The sequence below is a fragment of the Molothrus aeneus genome, chromosome 33, assembly GCF_037042795.1.
Source record: "Molothrus aeneus isolate 106 chromosome 33, BPBGC_Maene_1.0, whole genome shotgun sequence".
In the NCBI taxonomy this organism is placed as follows: Eukaryota; Metazoa; Chordata; class Aves; order Passeriformes; family Icteridae; genus Molothrus; species Molothrus aeneus.
Window position 1 is genome coordinate 843,156 of NC_089678.1, and position 25,079 is coordinate 868,234.

Consider the following 25,079-nt stretch of genomic DNA (forward strand, 5'->3'; position numbering starts at 1 on the left):
GTATTAGATATCCTGGAAAGGCTGCTACTTACACAAAAAAAAAAATTAATTTCAATGCTTGTATAACTGCCCAGATTTTAAAATTCTGTTTAAACAAGTGTAATATGTAATGTAAAGTAATTCATGCTTAAGGGGAAGATGTATAAAATAAAAATTGTAAAATTAATTTAACATCCAGCAAGCCTCTGACCATGGACAACCTGGAGACAGATTACTACACTGGAATTAGGAAATTCCTGGTGGCTGCAGGAGAAGAATGCCTCATTAACTAATAAAAGAACATGGCTGGCACGGAGATGGGCTTTCCCCGGAACCATCAGGGAACACCCAAGGACAACCAGCACTTGATAGATATCATCAATTAAGATACCCGAAGTCCTCGAGAAACATACATCTGAATACACTTCCCCCAGAACCATCAGGGAACACCCAAGGACAACCAGCACTTGATAGATATCATCAATTAAGATACCCGAAGTCCTCGAGAAACATACATCTGAATACACCACACCCCCTGACATGATCAGCACCTGCCATTACCCAGGAAACAGCAATTGTCCAGCCCTGCACAGTGAAAGAAACGTTCGTACATATGCAGGGTTACAAAAGAAATTGGGGCACCTCTGCCTCAGGCATAAAAAACTGTATAAAACAGTCCCGCTGGAGATGACATTTGTGAATGGGGGAGATCCGGTACGATAGAGGTCAGATCTAGGTTCACCCAGAGCTGATCCCGGGCTCAATGCTGTCTCTTTGACTGTGGTTTTTGAGGACCGTATTTTGGTTGCGAAAATAAAATCTTTTGCATTCATTAATTTGGCTTTTTGTTGATCTTTTATAACAGAAGCTAACTTGTTTAACGAGGCAGAAAAGTTACTAATGTAATAGTTACATTCCTGGACTGTACATGTACTTGCCCTCTTCCATCTCCATCAAATAAAAGTTCTGGATAGATTGATTTTGGGCTGCTGGCATGAAAACAAGCAAAATAATTTTTCTCTAGAATGTAGCCTCTTCTGCTTTAAGTTCTGCAACTTTGTGCTGATTAAAATAGAGGTGGGATCTTAATGGAAACATTTTACAGAAGTTCTGGCCCAGAATGTTCGCAAGATGAGTTTAAATTTAGGTACAAATTCAAACACAGTGCTTGATTTTCAAAATTTATCCTACATTTTACACAGCTAAACACTTAAAGGTATTCGAAGGAACATAATTTTAGATCTGTAACACATGAAAATGTTGCCTGCAGTATTTTTTTTCCTGATGATCAGAGGTAGAGTCAATGATATCTACAGGAATTGCATGAGATGGTATTTACATTTACTTGAATCAGTTTTAAATCTCACCTACAGTCTGCTTCAGTAATACCGTGCATGTATCAGATTAATTTAGCCTGTATATTTAATCAATGTACATCTTTAGCAGCTACAGCCTCTTCTGGCAGCGTTTCACTTGCTTTTTTTAACCTGGCTCCTATTGCCTTCATCTGATACTCCCTCATTTTTTTTCTGTGGGAAAGTGAGCCTTTTCCATCTTCTCAATGTCATTTGTGATATTTCCAGAGCTCTGTTAGACTGTTTCCCTGCTCTGATCACCTCCCCCTTGGACTGCTCAGTCCCACCTTACTGAATGGAAAATCCACAACCTCCTCATTTGTACTTCTGTTGGGAAGGATTTACATGTAGCTGACTGTGCTTTGATAAAGGAAACTACTACTGATGTTTAAGTCCATTTTGGCCATATTCTGAGTGACTTTTAACAGCTGCACTTCATAGGTGACTTTATGTTGTCTGCATTGATAATTTTTCATTTTATTAACCACTTTGCTCCCCTTCTGGTCTCAGCTTCTCCTGGATGAGCGTCCACAGCCACATCTTTAGTTTCCTTTATTTTCTATGAATGTTCTCCATATGCTGCACATCTCTATGATGCAGAAAACCCACAGACCCCGCTGAGAAGCCTCCCAGGACTTTGTATTGACTACTGCTCTGAGTTTCACCTCCACTGCTACTCTGCCATCTGCCTGCTGACTGGTGACAAGCACATCCAGGAGTGCTGCAAGACGAACAGGACCCACTTCTGCCGCCTCCTGCAGCTCCAGGATGAGGACTACTGTTTCCCCCAGTTGCTGCAGAACTCGTCCCTGAGCTGCAGCCTGGGCTTGGTGCTGGAGGAGTGTGGGGGCTGTGTCCAGCTGTGCCTGGCTGAGGTTGCCAGTGGCCTGAGGAACCCAGTGCTGATTGCCTGCACTGCTGACGGGACCCACTGCGTCTTCATAGCCGAGCAGCTGGGCCTTGTCTGGGTGTACCTACCCAATGGCAGCTGGCTGGAGGAGCCATTCCTGGATATTCAGAGCCTAGGGCTGGCTACCCCATGGCTAGGGGATAAGAGGGGCTTCCACCCCAAGCAGAAGGACAATGGGGAGTTTTATATCTGTTACTCACACATGGCTAAGAACTGAGTGGAAAAGATCAGGATCAGTGAATTGAAGGTTTTGGCATCTGATGCCAACAAAATTGACCCAAGCTCTGAAAGGTAAAGTTTAAGTTGAATACTACTGTATGCCATGATGAGAAATCGTTTTTCTCTGTCCCTGTTCAACCCCCAGTATCAACACAGGCTGGGTATTGAGAGCAGCCCTGCCAAGGGAGACTTGAGGGTGCTAGTAGGTGAGGGGCTGGATATAATCCAGCAATGTGAGCTTGCATCTGAGAAAGCCAAATATATCCTGGGCTGCATCCAAAGATTTATGGCAGCAGGCCAAGGGAAGGGATTCTGCTCCTCTGCTCCACTTACAGGAGGTCCCAACTGCAGTACTACATCCAGCTCTGAGGTCCCCAGCACAGAACACAGATCTGTTGGAGAGTTCAGTGGAGGCCACTAAGATCATCAAAGGAATGAAGCACCTCTCCTATAAGGACAGGCTGAGAGAATTGGGAGTGTTCAGCCTAGGAAAGAAAATGCTTTGGGGTGACCTCATTGCAGCCTTCCAGTACCTGAAGGGAGCCTACAAGAAAGATGGGCAGAGTCCATCTACAAGAGCATGTAGTGACAGGACAAGGGGGAAAGGTTTAGATTAGGTATTATGAAGAGCATGGTGAGGCACTGGCACAGGTTGCCCATAGGAGTTGTGGATGCTCCCTCCCTGGAAGTGTTCAAGGCCAGGATAGATGGAGCTCTGAGCAACCTGGTCTAGTGGAATTTGTCCCTGCCCATGGCAGGGGGTTGGAACTTGATGATTTTTAAGTCTTCTCCTACTCAAGTCAGTCTGTGATGGTATGATTCTTTCCACTGGCAGAACCTGCACATTCCTAGTCATTCTGGTTCAGGTGTGTGACTGGCCTGCTATGGAACTACCAGAATCAGGTTGGCTCAAGGTCACACAGAAAACTAAAATGGATTGAAAAGACTCAGAAATAAGGTTGTCTTCTCTCTCCATCTTGTACTCTTGTCTTCTAAAGAGTAGTAACAGCCTTTAATTCATTATGGAATTAACATCTGCCCTATGAGGTTTGTACTGTAGAAGAGGGTGTTTCATGACAGTACTATACTCTTATTTATCAGTCATGTGGGCACTTGCCCTGACCCATGCTAAGATAAAAGCTAATTCTTACTTTTTTTTTTTTTTTTTTTTTTTAAAAGGATTCTCCTGGAGCTTGAGGAAACAGCTGCAAATCACAACGGTGGGCAGCTGCTCTTTGGTGTGGATGGCTATTTGTATGTATTCACAGGAGATGGAGGGAAAGCTGGAGACCCTTTTGGAAAATTTGGGAATGCTCAGAACAAGTAAGTAGGAGGGCAGGTGAAAGCTTTGAGCGTGTTCACCAAGATACAAGGTTTGGAAAGGAGAAAATGTGGAAGAATAGAGTAAGAGTGCTTCCTGAAAATGCTTGTGCATCTGCAAATCTGTCCAAAGCAGTATTTCAAAAATGAACATTTGAGATGTTTAAAGTCAAGTTGTTTAGAGAAAAGAGAGTTTTCTTGCTTAAGTGGGTTGCAAGACATACCTGCCTCTGGTTTATTTCTTCTAGGCAGATAATATATCCTTTGAAAATGGGCAAGGAGAAGAAGGGAATTTTTGTGTTTTCAGATGGCTCTCATGCTGTGGTTTCTTTTTTCTGCCTTTAGGAGCACTTTGTTGGGGAAAGTGTTGAGGATTGATGTGGATGGAAGAAACCCTGATGGAAAGCCTTACCGCATCCCTCCTGATAATCCATTCGTGTCTGATCCCAAAGCCTGCCCAGAGGTTTATGCCTATGGAGTCAGGAATATGGTGCTGTGCAGTGGACAGAGGGGACCCTATCACAAAAAAGGGAAGAGGGAGGATATTCTGTGGGGATGTTGGGTAGAACAGGTTTGAGGAAATCAACCTCAACCTCATTGTTAAAGGAGGGAACTATGGCTGGAGAGCAAAGGAGGGATTTGAATGCTACGACACAAAGCTTTGCCACAACTCCTCCATGGGTAAGGAAGAACTTTCTTGTAGAAGATTACTATATGTGTATATTTAGTGGACTATAGCACTGTTTTTTCAGTGAAGCTAAATAATCCAGTGTTGTATATTAAATGGAATTTGTCTGCTTTTTAAGATCAGAAATCCCTTTTCCCCAGCCCTGCTGTATTGCTATGGAATGATGCTCTACTTATGCAGGGAGTTCTATGCCCCACACTACACTGGACAAGGTGTTTAAATTCAAAGCCTGTATCTTTTGTGGACAGTTTTCCCAGTAAAGCCAGGAGGACAATGGATTTTATTTAAGTAGAAAGTGATACTGTGTTTTCTCCAGAAGCTCTGAGCCATGACTGTGGCTAAGGACAGAGGACCAGGCTGATGCTGAAATCCTGAACCAAACCTGTGACAGATGTAGTGTGTCCCAGCCCGCAAAGTGCTGCAGCAGAATGCCCAAAAGCTGTGCTCTGGGTCTGACTGTGGGTGTGATGGACGAAACACACTTGCTGCCTTTAAAAAACAGAAATTGGTGGTCTTTGCAAAGCTCTTGGTAAAAGCATGGTAGAAAAACTGAGTATTATAATAATGTTCCTTCAGCTGTTTGGTGAAGACACCTGGTCTCAAGGTCCTGCAGATGTTTCTGGAACAATTGGATGAGAAGACAAGTGTAGAGTATGTATTCTTGACATTAATGCAGAGAAAAAAGTGAGGACAAGAATAAAATTCTGTGGAATCTGATAATTCGAGAAAGGACTGAATTCTTTTAACATTGCCAGAGGCAGAGTCTTTATTTTACAAGTCTCATGACATAAAATGGTGAGAGCACACTCATTTCACACTCATGCTCTGTGTTGTGTCAGTGAACCCATGAAGATGTTGAGCTCACTTACAGTTTTGATCTTTTTCCCTTCTCTAAAAATACTGGAATTGGTAAAGATGATCCCTGCTAAAGTGACTGGTACAGTCACATATAAATAAGATAACACTTGCTGCAGGCTGATGCCTTCCTGCATTGCTTCTTGATGTAGAGAATCTTGGTTTTTGTCTTATGGAAGCTCATCATGACTAAGCCTTGATAAGCAACTACACAGAGAGGTCCTTAAAGGCCCTGGATCTGTTCTGTCCCAGAGTAAACTGCTTAATTACCACTGAAATTTCACTAATGTTAAACTGTATTGGTCCTTCTAGTAATTTTTGTACCTGTCAGTGTCATTGAGCAACTGCTTTTTGATGCTCTCTGAAAGTAAACTTTTTTACTTTGTATTTCTGTGTGTTTGACAGATGACATTCTGCCAATATTTGCATATGGCTGCAATGTGGGCAAGTCAGTTCCTGGAGGCTTTGTCTACAGGGGATGTGAATCACCCAACTTGAATGGTCTTTATATTTTTGGTGATTTCCTGAGCAAGTGAGTCTGATTGTTTCCTCTGCAGCTCCCATTCTATACCCACATTTTCCTTGTCTGGGCAAATAAGTTTATTGGACCATCCCAAAACCTTTTGGGCTGGAGTGGATGAGAAACTTGGATATAGAGTAAGTTCTGTGTTTGACTATTACAACTACATTTTTGCTGGAATTTAAACTTCTCCATTTCAGAATCCTTAGGATAAGTTTGCTTTTGTTCAGGTCTGTTTCTCCAAAATCCAGCCAACAGTCACAGTCTTCACTGACTGCTTTTTTTGTTTCAGTAATGCATGATTTTGACAGGAACTAATTTTGATGATGAGACATAAAACACAGGGGTTTATTTTTCATCTAGTCAACTTATGGCTTTACAGGAAGATAAGACAAATAAGTGGAAGAAGCAGGATATCTGTGTTGGCAGTACAACAGCTTGTGCTTTCCCTGGAATGATCAGTTCCTACAGCAAATTCATCATCTCCTTTGCTGAGGATGAAGCAGGTGGGTATCGTGCTGGCCACACTTTCAATGGAAACTGTACAATCTGTTCTCTACTGTATGGAAAATGTGGAAAGTTCTGTGGTTCCTGAGGGATGCCTGGAGAGCAGGCAGTGCAGAGAGGTTTATGGCTGGCTCAGCATGGGGGCTGGTCTGTGGCTCAGGGAGGTCTCCTGCCCTGTGAAGTTGTTGCAGATCAGGTTGATGAAAAGCTCAAGAAACCGAATCTCATGTGAAACTTTCCTTTTATTGTTGGTCTTTTGTACTCTTTCACTAATCAAAAGACCATATCAATGCAGTTCACTTTTTCATTTATACCATCCCATCCTCACTTGAGTTCTTAGAGCTTCTCTGAACTTCTCCTGCTTCCTTAGTATAAATTCCTCAGTCTTATTCACAACAATCCACAATTCACACTGTGGATCATAGACCAGGACTTTATTTGGGGATCAGGAAAGCCACTCATTTAAAAGTAAAGGCCTCAGCACATGGGACACTACTAAGGTCACAAAGACCAGATCTCCCACTGAAGCTGTAACTGTTTTTAAGGGGGGGCCCGGCTGAAGGGATTTAGAGAGACCAGCCACCTTCAGTTACACCGGCACTCCCCTGGCACGAAGCCAGTGGCATGTGCCGACCGTGGGTGGGGCGAGAGGAAACAGTCACCGATATTAAAGCAACCGCGCCGCAGGAGTGAAGAAAAGAGACGGCCCTCCTCTGCTAGGTGAAATAACTTGGTTTAATCCAGGGTAAGGGAAGTGCAGGGTGGCCACCCAAAGGTGGAGGAGGAGCCCCGAGCCCCTCCGGGGACCGGGTTTTACAGGGAAGGGGTGGGTACACAAGAAACCAATCATAGAACGAAAATTTGGATACATTGAAGACTGATGGGTGGTGTGGATCAATGGGGATAGGTCAGGGGAGGAGCCCAGGCCTACCAGCCAATCACTCGACACCCTAGCTGGAAGATTCTGGAACTTGGGGTGGGGTGCCGGTGACTGGCAGAAGGCCTGGGGAGGGGGTACAAGGACAAATAAGGGATAATGAGGGAAAAGAAGGAGGGGAAAACCGTGACTGACATAACTGGGGGTTTGAGCCAGACCAACTTGCCAAGCTAGGAGAGGGGAGAACGGAACAAACCAAACGCAAACCACAACATCCCACCAAGGTGGAAGTATCAATGAACATGAATGTTTGCTTTTCTACAGCGTCCTGACAGAGCTATGTAATACAAAAAGAAGCTGCAAGTTTTTGGAAAGCACAGGTGCATTTTAGCACTTGATCATTCAGCAGAAAAGAGATTTGCTTGCCAGGAAAAGATCCTAGATTTTCTGCCTAGCATATTCTGTCAGAGCTGCATGGAGATGCAGGCTTTGCTGTAAAATGTGTACAGTTTTTAACTGTTCTAACATATGGAGTGAGTGAATGTGAAATGTCTCTTATTTTGGTGGCCTTTTAGAAACCAACATGGTGTTATGTAGTTTGAAAGAAAACAACAGCTTTGCCTCTTGCAAGATACTCTAATTTCCCTTTCCCCTGGATATTGTTTTAGTGAGTGCTGAAGGGAAGGCACAAGGAGCATTTGTCTTCCACAGTTACCAGACAGAAATGAGAAGTTTCTGTCTTCCACAGATTAACTAATGTAGCTCTTGCTGAATTTTTTCCTTTTTGGTATGATTATGAAATGGAAAATATATTTTTTGTGTGGTCTTCCCCTCTATTTGTAGTTTCTGGCTGCTTCTTTGGTACAAACAAGTGTCAAGAAATATGTATTTATACAGAGGAAAGCAACCTTTACAGAGCCACAGAGGTGAGGTAATGAAGGTGCTGCCTGAAAGAGAGCTGCTGGTTCTGTGTGGAACCCTGCTGCAGCCAGGAGGTCATTTGGTGTTTCTGGGAGCCCACTGGCACAGGGCAGGGTGAGAACAAAGCCATTTCTTGGACATAAGGCATGGCTGAGGGGGTAACTGAAGGAGTTTCCTTTTCTGACTACATGAATTACTGAAAAGCCAGGAAAGAGGGAAATGGAGAACTGGGATCCAGCTTGGGCACTTGAATCTAAGACCAGTTTTCTTTTTTTCACTTCCATTTAGGTGGTGAACTGTATTTTATGTCTACTTCTTATCCCAGTGCCTATACACCACATGGATCGCTCTACAAGCTCATCGATCCTGCAAGGTTTGTAATTAAAGATGTATTTCCATGCCAAATTCTTCTATAGTTACCACTCTCCAGCTATCACAGTAAAAGAATACCAAGTACTACTGATACAAAATCATTGACATCTGCATCCAGTCCTTGGGTTTTGTTTACACACTGTACCTCTGGTGCAACTTTAATCAGTTTTGAGTGAATTTGTTCCTCACTCATCATATCTGTGCACAGAGAAATAGGAAATAGAGTTCAAATTCCTTGAAGATCTGGGAGAGTTAAGGATTAAAAGAAAGTTTCCTTGGTTGTATTTCTGAATTACAGCAAAGCAATGACTTAAAACGGACAGTCCATATCTTTTAGGTTCATTATATCAAGTATCTATGATGCACATTAGTATAAATAAAAAATAAATAGCACTCCACAGTTTTCTTTACAAAGATGAGAGAAACCTGGTGGTTCATGCAGTGCTCAAATAATAACTGGAGCCCGAACCTGAGTTTTTCCAAGCAAAATGTTTTTCCCCATCAAACAGTTATACCTGCTAAAGTCTGTTTTTAGAACAATAAGCACACTTATGGGGTTTTTTTTGCCTCCCTAGCTTTCCCATTTTGCTAAAAAACATTAAATGGTTTCAAATCACTCTGTAGAACAGATACAGTACAAATGTGTTTGTGCTTTTGCAGAGATCTTGGACATTCATAAAATGACGAAAACAAACTATGTTTTCTTGAGAAGTTAGATCCAAAGCTAGGTTGTTAACTCAAACTATGTACCAAGGTGATGGGAACAGAACTTGAATGTTTTACTGCTCAAGGTGATTTCTGCCTTTAATAGCTTATCATCTGCCAGGAAGTGCATTTACTGTGAAGGACGAAAAAAAAAATTATATATACATATACATATATATATCTATATATATATATATATATATATATATATATATATGTGACCATGCATAAACATCAAGAGCTTGAGCAGGATCTATTTATCAAAACAAATATATCTTTTTTGTCTGTATGCCGCTCCTTAATGTGTCATGAAGACCCTGTGCTTTTGAAGCTTTGTGTCCATCACTTCTAGAACAGGACCAGGCACTTACTCCCTTGGCTCTTAAAATCTTTTCCTGCATTTTCCGGTTCCCCTTGTTTGCCGTAGCCCGGATGGGGCTGTGTCAGCTCTGCCCTGGCCTGTTTGCACTTTGCAGGCGTGCGCAGGCTGTGCAGAGCTCCTTGGAGCCTGAGCAGGCTCTGGAGCACAGTCCTGACACCTCCAGCTCCTGGAGTGACTCTGGTCTCCTCATGAACCTTTCTCCTTTGATTTTACTGCTGTTTATAGGATTTTTCCTGGGGATAGCTGGCTTCTCTGCTGGGCACAGTCCCAGGCAGTGAATCCAGCATTCCCTGCCTCCTACCCACATGGCAGGAAGTTCACTGGCACGGACAGCAAGCCATACAAACTCTTGCTTCCAAAACATTGCCAGGGCCACTGTCATGTGCCTGATGGCAACTCAGACTTCCCAAGGAACCTGCCAGGAAAGCTGATGGCAGCAGTGCCCTTTGTCCCCACTTCAGCTTGCCTCTGCAGCAGTACTCTTGGAGACAGCAGGGTGGCACCAAATTCCTTCTGTCCTGAGCAGAGAGAAAATGAGTTAGAATGTAATTTTAAAATCAGAGAGGAGAGAGATGAAGGGAAAAAGCCCCACAAGCAATACCTGCAACTCTGCTTAAGTAACCTTTAAAAAAAAAATTGAAGTGGTGTAGAGGAAGCACTTGGCTCTTGCGATTGTCTGAAGGAGAATGCTAATCACAAGAAAATATGATGCCTTAGGTCATGCTTTGCTTTGTTTGGTGCTGTCAAGCATGCCAAATTGGAAGAACCTGCTCTTATTTGTCCTACAGCAGTTCCCTTGGTGGGTAACAGAGAACACAGGTGTGTTGTGGTTCTTTGTACCTCTCTTCCTGTCACTTAATGTGCAACATCTTTATACCTCAGGGAATATGTGTTCAGTTGGTTTTTGTTTTGGTGCTTTTGTACTGTGGGGAGTTGTCAGGGGACAGAGGAGAGGAACACAGACACATTTCTTTGTAGTTGTGGTTCCCTCCCTCTGTGCCTGTTCCTCTCCTTTATCACCCCTCTTGCTGCAGCACTGTTGTATCCAAAGAAAATCCCAGTGAAAGTCACGTTCACCAGCTGCTGTTGGGACAGGGATTTTATGGCTTGCCAGCCCTGTGTCAGCCTCTTGAATTCCACCTGTGCTGCATTCCAAGTGCCTAAAGTGATTTCATGCCTCTTCCACCAGAGGCAAATGAGAACAGGGAATTGGTGTGTGCCTATGGAATAAATAAACTTCCCTAACAATCTCTCAGATGCCTGCATCTGCCTTTCTGTTTTCCAAGGAGAGCTCCACCAGGGAAGTGTAAATACAAGCCTGTTCCAATGAAAACAAAGAGCAAACAGATACCATTTCTTCCATGAGCAAGTAAGTTGTCAGGCTTTGATTTTAATGAGAAACAAAACATATACGTAAACTTACAGGCATGTGATTGAAACCTTCAGGAGTCTTAACAACTACTGAGCAGGAGCAATCCCGAAGGTTGGTTATCACATTTATGTGATAATCAAACACAGGTTCTGCTGTCTACTTGATGCTGTGCCTTTGCTTAACCCCAGTCCCTGATTATTTTTTTCCCCTAAGTTTTCAATCTTCCTTTTTCCAAGCCACGTTCTTTCTTTAAGTCCCATGCAGCTGGGGCAGGAGTTACATCTTGAGTAGAAACCAATGTTTAGCAAGTTGATATTATTTTGTCAGGGATTTCCAGATATTAGTGTATTTTGAACAATTAATATTGTTAAGTCTACTAGAGAAGTGTGCAAGATTTTATTACATTCTGTCTGGAAGTAATTTTCCTTAAATAACACATTCATAATTTCTAAAATCAATAATTTTATTTCCAAGAAAAACAAGGGTCTTTTGATGGAAGAAGGGAGGTTTATAGTATGCATTTCTTCTTGCATAATTTCAGCTCTTTTTCTTGACTATAGGTCTAATAAGTGTTTCTCTCAATCATATCTCTGAATAAGCCTTTTGCCTTAAAGCAGGAAGGCTAAACCATGTTAATTACTTTACTCAGAGACTGTCCTTGAGCTGCTAAATGAACCTTCAAGAACCATGCCTTCAAAAAAACCTTCTACCCTCACTGCAGCCACCCCAAGTGTTTCTTATAAGAAAGCAAAAAGACCACATCCACCAAAGTAAAAGCATCAACAGGAAAACCAGCTCCATCTGGTAGAGACAGAGAATCAAAGCTGAGGCTAAACCTCACAAGGGAAAGAAGACTGGACACAACTCCAGAACTGCACCAGCACCACCTTTGCCAAAAGAGAAGAGCTCCCACCTAGCCAGAATCAAGGAGGTTCTTCCAAAGAAAGCAGCCCTACCTAAGGTAAAAGTGAAGAAGACAAGCAAAATAGCTTTTGAAGCTCAGTGATGTCCCAGAAAAAGCAAGTAGCTTATAAAATGGTGAAACAAAAGTGTTGAATAGTGACCAAATGAAAGAGATTGTGGCTGACTTGTTATGCCGTGCTCCCAGGTGTGTCCCTGTTAATGGCAGTGTTAGCAGTCTCTACATATGTTCTATTGAACATTAAACTTTAACAGCACTAGCTTCCAAATCCTGCTGTGATGTCCTTTTCTGACATAAGTGGTTATGAGAGCCTGTGGTGGACATTCTGGTAAGATTTGGATGTGTATGACTGTTTAATAAATCTGACTCTAAATTTCAGGACTTTAATCTTCTATTGAACAATATAGAATAGACATGTCAGTTACCCCACCTTTATTTAATTTTTTTTGTCATTTAGCTGAAATGCAGGGAAAAGTGTGTTTCAAGAGTAGTTGTCTTTCAGACAATGTAATTAGATTTTATATTTTGAAGGAGGACAACTAAGATGCTCAGAGGGCTGGAGCACTTCTACTATGAGAGAATCTTGGTTGTTCAGCCTGGAAAAGAGAAGGCTCCAGGGAAATCTTATAGCAGCCTTGTAGTCCCTGAAGGAGGCCCACAAGAAAGCTGGAGACGCACTTTTTACAAGGGCAGGTAGTGACAGGACAAGGGCAAAAGGCTTCAAACTGACAGAGGGGAGATTTAGATTAAATATTAGGAAGAAAATCTTCACTGTGAGGGCAGTGAGGCACTGGCAAAGGTTGCCCAGAGAAGTTGTGGATGTCCCATCCATGGAAGTGTTCAAAGCCAGGTTGGATGGGGCTCTGAGCAACGTGGTCTAGTGGAAGGTGTCCCTGGCCATGGCATGGGCTTGGAATGTGATGATCTTTAAAGTCCCTTCCAGTCTAAATTATACTATGAATATTTTTTCAAGGTAAGGCTCACCTGCAGCTTTCATAGGGTCCAGTAAGGGCTGGAAATGTCCAGCAACTCTGAAACACCAACACAATGAAAGCACTAGAAGCCAAGCAAACCCCCCAAAACCGCGCGTTAGAGCCGAGCCACGGGCAGGAACCATCCTGCGACTCCAGATTCTATGCGGTGGACAACCCCGCGTAGAACAATCCGGCACCGTAACAACTCCGGTGTTCAGATCCAGGAAATGATTGATTTGGGAAGCGGAGCTGGGACCGCCCTTGCGCTCCTATCCCCGGAAGCAGCCGAGCCCACGTCGTCAGTTTGGAGCTCCGACGTTTCGGTCGTCTCCCACCGCCGCCCTCTGTAGGCGCCGTGCAAAAGGCGACCCCCGCCGCTCGCTTTTCCCGGAACCCCCCAGGTCGGTTAGGGGAGAAACAACAATTAAATAAAATACTCGCACGAAAACCTCTGGAGGCCCCAGCGAGGATCGAACTCGCGACCCCTGGTTTACAAGACCAGTGCTCTAACCACTGAGCTATGGAGCCACACAGCTGTCGTCCTCCTGCCGACAACCTGTGTCCCTGCGCGAGGCAGCCTCCCCCCGCGGTGCTGCGGGGTCCCTGCCCTCCGCCGGGGTTTGGCCCGGGGCAGCCCCTTGGAGCCGTCTGTGGGCGCCGCACCTGCAACACCCCCAGGCCTGAGCTGAGCCTCTGAGGTCCTCCGGGGAAAAGCTGCCCTTGGCGGGGGAGGGAATCCAGCTCCCGCGCCCCCCCGCCCTCGGCGTTACCCGAGGGTGACGGGAGGCCTTTCCCGTGTTGATGAGGGGGTGGGCGCACCTACCACGGATTGAAGGTGGACGTGCCTTGGAGAGTGTGAACAATGCATGTATTTTATGATTGGCTTTTCACAAATATTAAAATGAATATTATATGTGTTGTTTTAGAAAGTAATGCTGTATTAATTCTCTTAAGTACTGTGTTAAATATAGTTTTAGGCTATAAAAATTGTTAAAATAGAAACGGATGCTATGTAGGATACTTTTTTTAAAGAAAGGTCTCGCAGCGAGATAGCAGCCACAGGACACCTAAATCTTTCAGAGAAAAAGAATTTATGGCCCTCTTATCAGAAGAAATTAACTTCTTCCCGCCTCAAAGGCGCTGTTAGGATTTGGAGGAAGAAGTTGACGATGACCAGACAGAATCCTGTTTTTGAATGGAATTTATGCATCATGTATGAAGTGGATGAATGTTGTAGTGCATTTTTATATTTTGTAATATTTTGAAGTAGTTTTGTTTTGTATTCCAATATTTTTCCCAAATGGTTTATCCCAGACTGTACTCCCCTCCCTTTACCTGTGTTATCCCTCTCCTGGGATGAGATCATCCCCAAGACCCCCACCCTGGCTCTCTGTCAATCACTCAGCATCCCATCCCCCCCATCCAGAAGTTTCGGTCCAAGTTGTCGAGTGATTTGCCAGAGGCCAGGGGTCAGCCCCCCAGGCCTAGTCCCATACGCTGCCCTATATGTCTATCCCCCAGTTCCCATCCCTCAGAGATACCTATTGGTTGGTAAAATGTTATCTACTTTTGGTTTCCTCCTCCCTTTAAATGTGACCTTCGGACATCTCCCGGGGCTCTCGGCAGGAGGCCCCTGAGGTGCAGGAGCTCCTTTGGGATCCTAATAAAACCTTGGATTAACCCCTGCTAAGAGTCAGCCCTTTCTCTTCTACCGATGTCTCTGGTATCTCTTGTGCTGCACAGGCGCCCAGCCCAGGTGCCCTCAGTACCCTCGGGGCACAGACAGTGTCTCCCCGCTGTCGGCCGTGTCGGGGCTGCCCTCCCCGGTGTCTGCCGACTCGAGACTGGCCCAGGGTTCCTGAGAGGCTCGCAGAGAGACCGAGACAGATGAATATGCAACAGGCTATTGCTTTTAAGGGTTAATCCTTTGTTAACGTGGGTCCTTTTTCGGCCTCGTGCTACCCAGAAAAAGGTACCTGGACGTCCGTAACTCTTTGTATTTGTTGTCTCATATTGTCCTAATTCAAATTGTCCAAATTATTATTACTCTAATTGTATTACTATTTTAATAACCATTTTATTGCTATTAAACTTTTAAAGTTAGAAAAACAAGTGATTGGCGTTTTTAACAGAGGGGATCGGTTGCACAGGGGAGAATTGCTTCTGTTTCTCCCGGGCATCCCCCACGCTGAGAGGGAGGGAGCAGCTGCTGCCTGAGTCAAGGTTTTGGAAGGTAAGACTGCTCAACATCTGGTTTTGTGCGGAGTGGGGAGACAGTCACTTTAAGCAGATAGCTCCGTGTTGAAATTCTCCTCAGCTTTTGTGAAATCACTGTTGCACAAAAACTGGTTTAACTCTCGCAGATAAACCACACGTCTCATTTGACTGGGGTATGAACCCAACAGCAAGACAGGAAGTGTGGAGCCTTCATTTTTTAATTTTTACTATGGAAATTTGAAGGCACTTGAGGATTTTTCTCCTTTTCTTTGCATGAAAAAACCAATCTGTCACACGTTCCATGAAAACTTAGGTGAAGGTGAGAAGGTGGGCTGTGCTAAGGAAGCGGAGAGACTGTGGAGTTACAAATCCAGCAGCTTTGCTGTACACCAGTCATGTTCTAGAAAAGCAGACATGATTTGCTGGGTGCAAGCCTCAAGCTGTGTGTGACCAAAAGTAAAGCTCCTTGAAATGAGAATAGACAGAAAAAGCTACATTAAGGAGCTAAAGACCTTTCATCCGTCCCACACTCCACAAATCATGAACAAGGTCAATTTCCTCTTTTTTTTTTTTTTTCCTCTTGAGTTTTATTTCACCTTCTCTTTAGAAATGGATATGATCTCTGTGGACAAACTAGATCAGTTCTGGTGAACTCTTTCTTGTTGTTTATGAAGGTCACTAAAATTACTTTGAAATATCTGCTTTTGGCCTCTAATGTGGCAGCTGATAAATTCATGAAGTTGCACATTTCATTGGATGCTGTTCTTCCCCTTTCCTTTGAAGACAGTGACTCTTTAGAGGGACTATAGCTCTTCCAAAGAGGGCTAAAATGTCTGTAGTGAGTGTTCTGCTAATGCCTTAGGGAACTGGAGTATAAGCATAGATTGTTTTATAATCTTTAAGAAGGCAGGAGCAGAACTGTCTTACACTTTTCATGCTATAAGACAAGCCTACCTTCATCAGCCTAACACAGCTGAGCAGCAGGGTAAGATGTATTCTGAGAGAAGAGCAGTGTTGAAATAAGTTTTCTTTGATAACATGGCTACCTGCCACTATTGGGCTCTTAAACTTAGGTGCAAATCTCTAACTGTTGTGATTGCCCTGCTTCCAGATGCCTTTTGCTGCCGGCTGAGAGCTCCCTACACGGTGGGCTGCACTTCAAGGGCTGTGTCAGAGTGTTTCTTAGTCAGACAGCCTGGGTGGGATTCAGGAGGTGTGGTGGTGGTACTATGCTATCAGTAAGCCCCTTGGCTTCTCTTTGTAATGAAAATGAGGAAATGAGACACTTCTGGGATGTAATTCATCCCGCCTGAAGGTAAACCTCTACGAAAAGTAATCCGAGTCCTGGTCTAGAGGTGCCTGTTCCTCAGCTGGCTGTGAAGGGAGTCGATGCAGCCTTCACAGGAACTTCCCCAGCCTCAGTTATTAATGGTAATTTAGTGGAAATACCACAGCAGGTTATTTCTTCCAATTTTTAAAATCTTGTTTTAGCTCATGTTTTGTATCTAGTGTTTCAAAGTGGATAATTCCTGTGGAATATGAAAAGCAATTATTTTTCTAAGGATCGATTGGGTCAAAACTGCAGAGCTACATCTAAAGAAGACTCTATGATTCTTTCTGCAGCTAGACCCACACACGTGTGAGAATTAAGCATTTAAGCAATAAAATGCCTGTCTAGTCTGCTGTTCATGACTGTTGAAAGCCACTAGGTGGAACCTAAGGACTGCATCAAAAGATTAGAGAAATCATTTTAACAGACTTTAAATGCTGAAAGGAGTGAATTTTTACCGTGCAGGTTTTTTAGAAAGATCTGTAGGATGACTGACCTTTAAAGGTATGCCAGACATCTAAAGATGCACATTTATATATACTCTCTAAAATTTCTTCTCTAGGCCCAGACCGAGCACCAAGCTAGAAAATAGGGTGGTTAGTGTAAGAATAGGTGTGGTCACTGGACAAGTCAGTGTTTAATTAACCCTGTGTTAACCCACAGATGTCACCTGAGCTGCTGTGAGTTTTTGCCCGTCTCGTTAAGCTCAGTAAACTAATCCCAAGCACATTCCATTATTTTACTGCCATATCTTTCATTCAGGGGAAACTAAAGCAATGTCTCTTCAGATAGCTAGTCCAAGGAAATTAATGGAAATCCTAGGAAATCCATGGAAATCCTTGGAAATTCTCGTGCACTGCTGTAATCCCTTTTACAAACTCCTTTGCCTCGATTGCCACCCAGTTCCCTGCTGTGTTCAGTTTCACTGGTGTTTCACAGGGTTCGGTTCTTTGCTGCACAAAGCAGCTTTGGGCTGCAATAGTATAAAACAAATTGCAGCCAATGTTTCCTCTGCAGACCTGGTATGCCTCCTAACAGGTTGTCAGGCTTGCCCACCTTTGTCCTCCACGCATCTGACTCTGTGTCCTGGGGGAAGGTTGGTGCACCTGGGATTATCTCAGCAGAGGTACAGATCAGCAAAACTGGCATGCTTCCATTTCCTTTTTAACCTCTGGGAGAAAGGAATTGCAGCACAGCTTCAGTCTTCATGTAAAATGGGACATTCTGTGGGTTTTAATTGTTTGACAGGTTCAGCACTGTTGGTTTTCTTTCTTAAAGAAACTGTAGTAACCTAAAGATGTCTGAGTTTAATGCAATTCATTTTAGTTGGCGAGTGCTGGTGGATTACTTTGTCTTGTGCAAATACAAGGGTTTTTTGAATAAAATATTATCAAAATCAGGGAAACACTTCCTGCTGATTTTGGGTAGCTTTTGGAGGCAGTCCATGGGGTATTTTAGGCATGTAATAATCTCAACAATTTGTTGAAGCCTGCCTTGTTTTCTGAATGTGAACCTTTCCAAGTCTTGTTTGACTGAAATGTGCCTCAGGAAGTATCATGTGGTTTTGCAGTTTTGACCCAATCAAGCCTTAGAAAAATCATTGCTTTTCACATTATACAGGAATGATGCAGTTGTCTTTGAAACATGGGATACAAAACATGAGTTAGAACGAGATTTTTAAAACAGAAGAAATAACTTGCTGTGGTATTTCCACAAACAATTACCATATATGACAGAGGCTGGGGAAGTTGCTGTGAAGGCTCTTTACAGGTTTTAGTTTGTGCATGGCTTGCACTCCTACTCCAAAATAGCATGAGAGATTCTGGTGTGCACACTTCCTCTTCCCTGAAACTCTGCTTTCCATGGGAAAGAAGTTCAAACATGCAACAGATACAGTGCCCTTCCAAAAGCAGTTTAACAGGCTCAATGCTCTTTTTGGACAAACATCCATTACCACATACAAAAAAAATCTTGCCTTTTTAACAGCATTTTTTTTGTGGCTTTGAAGAGAGAAAGGATTTGATGTTTCTGTGGAAATTTAGTTTGTTTTGTTCCTCAAAAAGGTGACAGAGCAGACAAGGGAATGTAAAGACAATCAGAATCCCCTCATCTCTATTTGCTTGTAGCTCTGTTCATGTAATGGGTGTCCATTCATGGAGTTCATGTTGTGATGTCAATTGCTGGTATTTGAGCATCAGTAGTTTTCTGTGGAGTAGCATCACGATTCCCAGGTCTTATTCCAGGGTAGCAGTTCTGTCTCTGCCTCATTGTCCTCTCCAACTGTATTTTTTCTTAATGCAAGGGATCCAAACAGAAGAGATGCTGTCTTCAAATGCTTTATGATTTGATCTTCCTGGAACTAGAAAGGAATAATTGAATTTTCTTTGCTTCAGGGTTATTATTTCTCTGATCCAAACCAGATTTGAAGTTATTTATTATAACAACTTCACATACCCTATCCAGTGGCACTTAGCTGCCACACTGCACCCAGTGGTGGAGGTGGCAAAGCCATCTATTACAGCAAAAGGGTCTGGAAAGTTTGATAGGAAGCAGCTTTTCATCAAATAAGATAAAATAAAAATATAAATAACTCAGCAAAGTAGTGAAAGAGCAAAGTATATTTTATTTTAGTTTTAGAAAAAGAAAAGTCTTGTATTTGAAATAGAAAGATGCATAGTTTTTTTTATTTAAAGAGGAAGAAAAAAGCAGGAAATAGCTGACCCAGAGCTGTGCATGTGCTGGTCAGCCTGTCACTACACGTGTATTTATGTCTGAATATTATACGTATATACATATGTAAACATGTTTGTGCTGTTGAGCAGAGTGTAAACAGTTCTCCCCTTCTGGACATCACAGCCTGAAGGTCTCTGCTCAATTGTTGGTTTCCAAAAAGTGCAAGAATGTAAGGACCATCCCTGAGGCTGTAAATCCTCTCAGATTTGTCTAAAGTCACCTGGCAGATTTGAAGGTTACTTGGGAAAGGGGTTGGCAACCAGGGTGGTTCCATGAACCCCCTTTTCAGAGAAAACCAGGCTAAAAATGTACTGATCACATTTCCCAAGGAAGATTTTAAATTCTTTTGGAAAGCAGATGATTCAGGAATGCATAAGGCAGAGGAACCAGGAGATCCAGTATCCCCATCCCTACTCCAATATGGATTCTGCTACTTAACTCTGTGCCCACTCTCACAGCCTCCCAGAGGCATGGTAGGATGTTTGTTAGTAGCACAAATGCAAAGTCCTATTATCATTAGTGTAAGAACAGACTTGCAATATTTCAAGTGGGCTGTAATGGAATAAAAATGTAGCAACAGGATGTCTCAAAATAAAACTTTTTGGGATGGTTTCTCCCAAGGAGCTGTAAAACTATAGGTACTGAGTTCCTTTTGCAGTTCAGTGGGCAGTAGGGAACTGGGAATGTGTCCCAGCACAGTCAGCATTGCTGTGGATGGGAAGCCATTGTCTCAGCCATGGCCTGTTTGCAAGGGTTTGGATATTTGGCTACACTGAGGATGCAGTCACCCAGGCAAGACACTAATGTGTCTGCTCTGGGCTTCAGTTACTGGGAAAGGCAAAAGAAAAGACCTGTCACAACTGTCACACATTAGGCACCTTCCTCAAGTGCTCACATTCCCTTTCCTGTGAAACACATCTGAGTCCCAAAGGCAGACAGCCCTTATGCTAATCAAGAAAGAAATTCGGTTTTTTTCTGAAGCTCTTAAAGTAGATGGAGGAAAGATGCTCGTATAATAAATATTATATAAACTGTGAAAAGCCAACTGTTGCTTAAGTGCTGGACAAGATGACTGGAGCTGGGTGATTTGTGACTCCTGGAAAAAGCAAATGAGCTGAAAGTGTGGTTTTCTTCCCAGCTCTGTTCCTGATTTTGCCATATGTTTGCTGCTAGAGACAGCAGTTTGTGGGTTAGAGTTGCACAAGTGTCTGTGTGTTATTCCCCTGTGCAGTCAGTTCAGAATATCCTGCCCCATTTTCAAGTGCCTGGGAAGAGCCATGCCCTAAGCTCCAAGTGTTCAGAGAGCTGCCCTCACCACCCTGAGATGGGCAGCTGGAGAAATAACTGGAGACCAAGTGTTCAATCCCCCTGGTACGGTTGGACACCAAATGGGAATGGGAATAGCTTCCCTTCTCTGTTTTTAGGGTTAAGCTGGATGTACTTGCAGGCCCTGTCTCCATACAGGCCGGTGAGTGGTTCTGTGGACAAGATTTGATGTGCAGTAGCTCTGCCCTTCTCTCCCAGGAGAACACATTCATCTTCCTGTTTACTGGGCTGGACCAACATGTGCCACAGAACAAACTGAATAGAAAAAATGTGATTCTGCTCCCAGCCTTATTCTAGTAATTGGTAGAAGCCCCTCCTCCCAAGTTTGCTTTTGTGAAGCTTTTCTGAGCACAGTTTAGAAAGGTTTTGGAGGCCAGCTTTTGAGTGATCAGCTCCTCTTTGATATTATTTCCAGTAGCCTCCCACTGAGCATGGAAAATTTCTCCTCCTTGAGTTTCAGGCAGTATTACTCTTTCAAAGTATGCTTTGGCTGACAAAGTTTTGTCAGGTTTTCAAAGTGGTAACTTGAGTGTTTCCAAGTCTCTTCTTTGCTTCTGAAGGACCAAATTGTCTGCAGACCCTTGAACATCCTTTCTTCTGAGTAACCTTGGGCCCACAGTTCAACTTCCTGATTGGGTTTGTGTCTCTTTTGTAATTTTTCCTGGTTTTGATTGGTTTGGAAATCCTAAGGGTACAGCCTTCCTGAGGGTAGTGTCTGTTTTCTTTGGCTTTCCCAAATTTAACACATGACAGAGTGCTGAAAATGAATGAGAAGGGAATGACTAAAAATGTTTTGAATCTTGAGGATTTGGATTAAGCTTTGTATAAAGCAGTTGGTTTGAGGTTTGTCTCTGCTAAATTAGCTCACTATATAGTAGGGCATTTCTATCTATCACTAAGGTCCCAGTGCAGGCTCAGGCAGGTGATCCCACATCCTTCTGTGCAGGCATCCAGTCTGCACTCTAATGGCTTTGACAGATCCCCTCAAGCAAAATTGTCAAGCTGATTCCATGATCTAATGTGTCCAAAAGCGTTAAAAGCTCCACTGGGAACCTCAGAGGGGACTGATATGATTAAATCACATCTGCATGGGGGGGATAAACTGTTCTTGAGTGTAATTCATAAATTGGAATGTTGGACTGCTGTAATCAGGGAGCCTCTCCGTAGGGCATCAATATCAGCAGCTACTCTTCATACATGACAGGTCTGTTTCAAAGCTTATACATGCCTGATAATCCTTCTCCTAACTAAACTTTAATTGCAGGATGCCTCAACCTGCCAGAGAGTAAAGAAGGGAGCTTAAGCATCTTAATTCACTTAGGTGACTAGGTGACTGATTCATTAATGCTCCTAGAGTTAGGCTTGTCCTGATCTACTTTGCCATTATGTGAGTGTCCTACCTACAGAGGACCCAGCACTGGTCACCTTTCTACTGGTACAACCTTAGGCAAAAACTTACTGAAAATTGCACTTACCTTTTGCTTAATTGTGGCTTTTCTTTTGGTGGAAGCAATTCTAGCAGTAGGATAAATCAGGCCAGTGGTGGATTGCTGCTTTTCTGTAAAAAAACAAACAAACAAACCAACCAAAACCCAACTAATTAATTTTGCATTTAGTTTCACAGTTAAAGCAGAGTTGCTTCAAGGTTGAAGCCACTAGTGCCCATTAATATGCTCCAGGAGATTATACCTGGGAAATTTCTCTTTCAGACAGTTCTGGAAAATATAAGTGTTCGTATCTTCAAGTAAACAAAAAGTCATCCATCCCTATTTATGGTAAATGATTAAGTACACATGAAGGATAAACACTAAAAAAAGACATGCTTTTAAAGACTGACTCAGCTATTGTAGTTTTATAGAATAAGTGAATGAAACTTGTTTGGATTCTTCTCAGAATAAATACACACATTTTTAGAGTCCTCAGGAGAACAGAAAAAGAAGCAGCAGTAATGCAGAAGCACTGATTTAATCTCCAGTCCACCAGCTACTTCTGCACTAGTGTGGTGTGCGTGTGGTCAGTCTTAAACCATTCTTATGGCTCACATAATTATATTTAACATTTGGTGTCCTTGGACATGTCTATGAAACAAGACCTGAGAGATACATAACATTTAGCGCTCAAAGTTGAAAAGGAAAGGCAAAGAACTGTGAGTTTGCTGGTACCCAGCCCCTTAGACATATCCTTGTGCTGAGAATTCTTTGTAAAAAACAATTCTTGCTATATATTGTGGGATGTCTAGAAAATAGATAGTAATAAATACGTCATTTTATGTGGAAGATGGATAATTCAGTGCCTAAGAATGTGAACTGGAGGTTAAATCAATGCAAAGAGACTTTCTGTTCTTTGGTGTTCATTTCCCCTTTTTCTTTCCCCAGTGAATGTTTCTCAGCAGTCCCAGCAAAGGGATGTTTTTACAAATATCTTGCTGAAATACTCAGACCTAGCTGTGTTTCCTTATGAGAATTGAGAGGTGCAGAGAGGAAGGTGCATCGTTGCTGCTCACGTTTAAGGCAGCAAGTAGCAAATCAAGGCACTTTCAAGACTAAGTTGTTGTAGCAGGACAAATGGTCACTTCTAAATCACTCTGACATGCCTAGTGAGAAGTACAGCACAGTGTTGTCTCCTCTGAACTCCTGAATTTACTGTGATACTTGTACAACATGAATCTCACTTTAAGCTAGTCTCTAGTTGCCTCTTCCATTTTCATTTTACTTTTGCTTGCCCTGCAATGACCCCATTTAGACTGCTAATTCTATAAATCTTTGTCACAAAGGGTCACTGGGCTGAGGGGAAGAGACAAAAATCTGTGAACAAAAAGAAGTCTAATATGCTTTCTCCACTAGATCCTGTATCAGAGGCAGGTTTGCTTGTTCCAGCCTGATTTAGCTAGTGCAGATGTCACTGCTAAATGCATAAACTAAATATAGTCTAGTAGGGGTTTGCAATTAGTTTGTTTACAGAAGCATTTACAGGAACAGTTTGGTTCAGCTAGAGCTGATCAATCAAAGTTCAGCTGAAGAATCCCCAGAGAGACTCTTTCTTTCCACCTGACCTGCTGGGAGACAGATTAGAAAATACTGATAACACCAGAAGCTATTTGCTGCTGCCACGTGTGTTTCATGTCCTTCGTGCCTGTTTGGGTGAAACTGCTTAGGGAGAGACTGCTTTTTCCAGCTTAGTTGTAATGCTGCTTCTTTTACAAATGCACCTTTGCAAAGAGAAAAAAACAACTGAAAGCCTAATAAAATGGAAAATTATGTAGATGAAAATGTAAAAAACCCTTGGGGCCTGACCACAGCATTGTTTTGCTGAATTGGCAGAGCCTGAAAACATTTGTCTCATACTTCTGACCTAGGGTTATTCCTTTAAATGCCTTCTCCAAGCTTATTTTCCCAGTTCCCATTTTAGCATCCCTCTAGTGACACAACTGAAGGAAGCTTAAAGCCTGTCTGCTCTTGAAGTGTTGCTTGCTAAAGGAGCAGAAGTGAGATCAATACTCATCCTGAGGATCAGCATGTTGTGGCCCAGCCAGGCTGGAATGATGTGTAGATGTTGCTGCTGGTGCGTGGTACCCAAATACAGCCTCAGAGGTGGGAGCAATGTTTTCAGGAGTGCATGTTCCACGTCCACCTCTTCAGTTTTATTTTGCTGATGGGCACTGCCAGGTGCAAGGAGTGCTGGGTTCCTGGTATCACTCCTCACCAGCGGAAGGCAACAACACATTGTCCTTGAGGAAGCTTCTTCCTTGAGTGCTCCTTATGCTTGGATGTAGCTATCAGACTTTGGATGACCACTTGGTGTGACAGTGGCTGCCTTGCAAGTCCCTGTGGGTGTACCCTACATTCTGGGTGCCCATGACAGGCACAGGTGAAGGTACTTTGTCCTCTTGGCACCATGACAGGTTGAGCTTCACAAAACTCTTCTGGCTGATCATGAGTTGAGCTGGTCCCTGTGGTTAGATACTGAGTTAGTGGGACATCCAGCTGATGTACTTTGTGGAGGATGAGCAATTTACATGAGTTGCGTAGCAGGTCAGAGGAGAAATGAAGGACATGGAGTTTCTTACTTCTAGGGGCAAGCTGTGTACCCATGGTACATGCTGTAAAGCCCAGATCCTGCCTTATACCATACAGCCTGAGCCTATAACAGTCTAAACTAATGATTTTAAATGACAATTTTAGCCATATAATTCAGAACAGGACATTCTTTTGAGGTGCTTACATTTCAAAGTGCTTATGCTTAACATCCTTTTTGTCTATCATAGCTGCTGCTGGATGGAAAAATAATTCGGTTTGTGGGATGCTATTTAATGAAAATAATTCCCTATATCTGAATTTATAAGCTGTGATCACTTTTTTTTGGTGACTATAAAAAAGCTGTAGCTGATCCTATCAACAAAATCTTCATCAAGTGCTCCCTTCTGGTTTTTGTTTTCACCTCAGAAGCAGGGAGAAGAAAGTGAGACCTTTTCAGAGCTCTAATCTGGAATTGTCCAATGAAATGATGAGATTTGAATTACACACTGGGGTTGAAATTGTCCTTCTGCAGGAAAAGGCCATCATCTGAAACTGTCATATTTGGCGTATATAAAACTG

At 43.0% G+C, this 25,079-nt stretch overlaps 1 protein-coding gene and 1 non-coding gene across 2 annotated transcripts in view; one reads left to right on the plus strand and one right to left on the minus strand.

The window, feature by feature from the left end:
* Positions 1-10,975, plus strand: part of HHIPL2 (HHIP like 2) — a 29,220-nt gene extending 18,245 nt beyond the window's left edge. The window contains 8 exon segments of the mRNA XM_066568486.1: positions 1,898-2,535; positions 3,643-3,786; positions 4,129-4,269; positions 4,271-4,464; positions 5,732-5,858; positions 6,210-6,352; positions 8,440-8,524; positions 10,897-10,975. Coding sequence (XP_066424583.1) covers positions 1,898-2,535; positions 3,643-3,786; positions 4,129-4,269; positions 4,271-4,464; positions 5,732-5,858; positions 6,210-6,352; positions 8,440-8,524; positions 10,897-10,975 — 1,551 coding nt within the window.
* A 2,358-nt stretch (positions 10,976-13,333) lies between these two features.
* On the minus strand, positions 13,334-13,406 carry TRNAT-UGU (transfer RNA threonine (anticodon UGU)). The gene has a single exon. It is a non-coding gene; the product is annotated as a tRNA-Thr (tRNA).
* Positions 13,407-25,079: the final 11,673 nt, after the last annotated feature.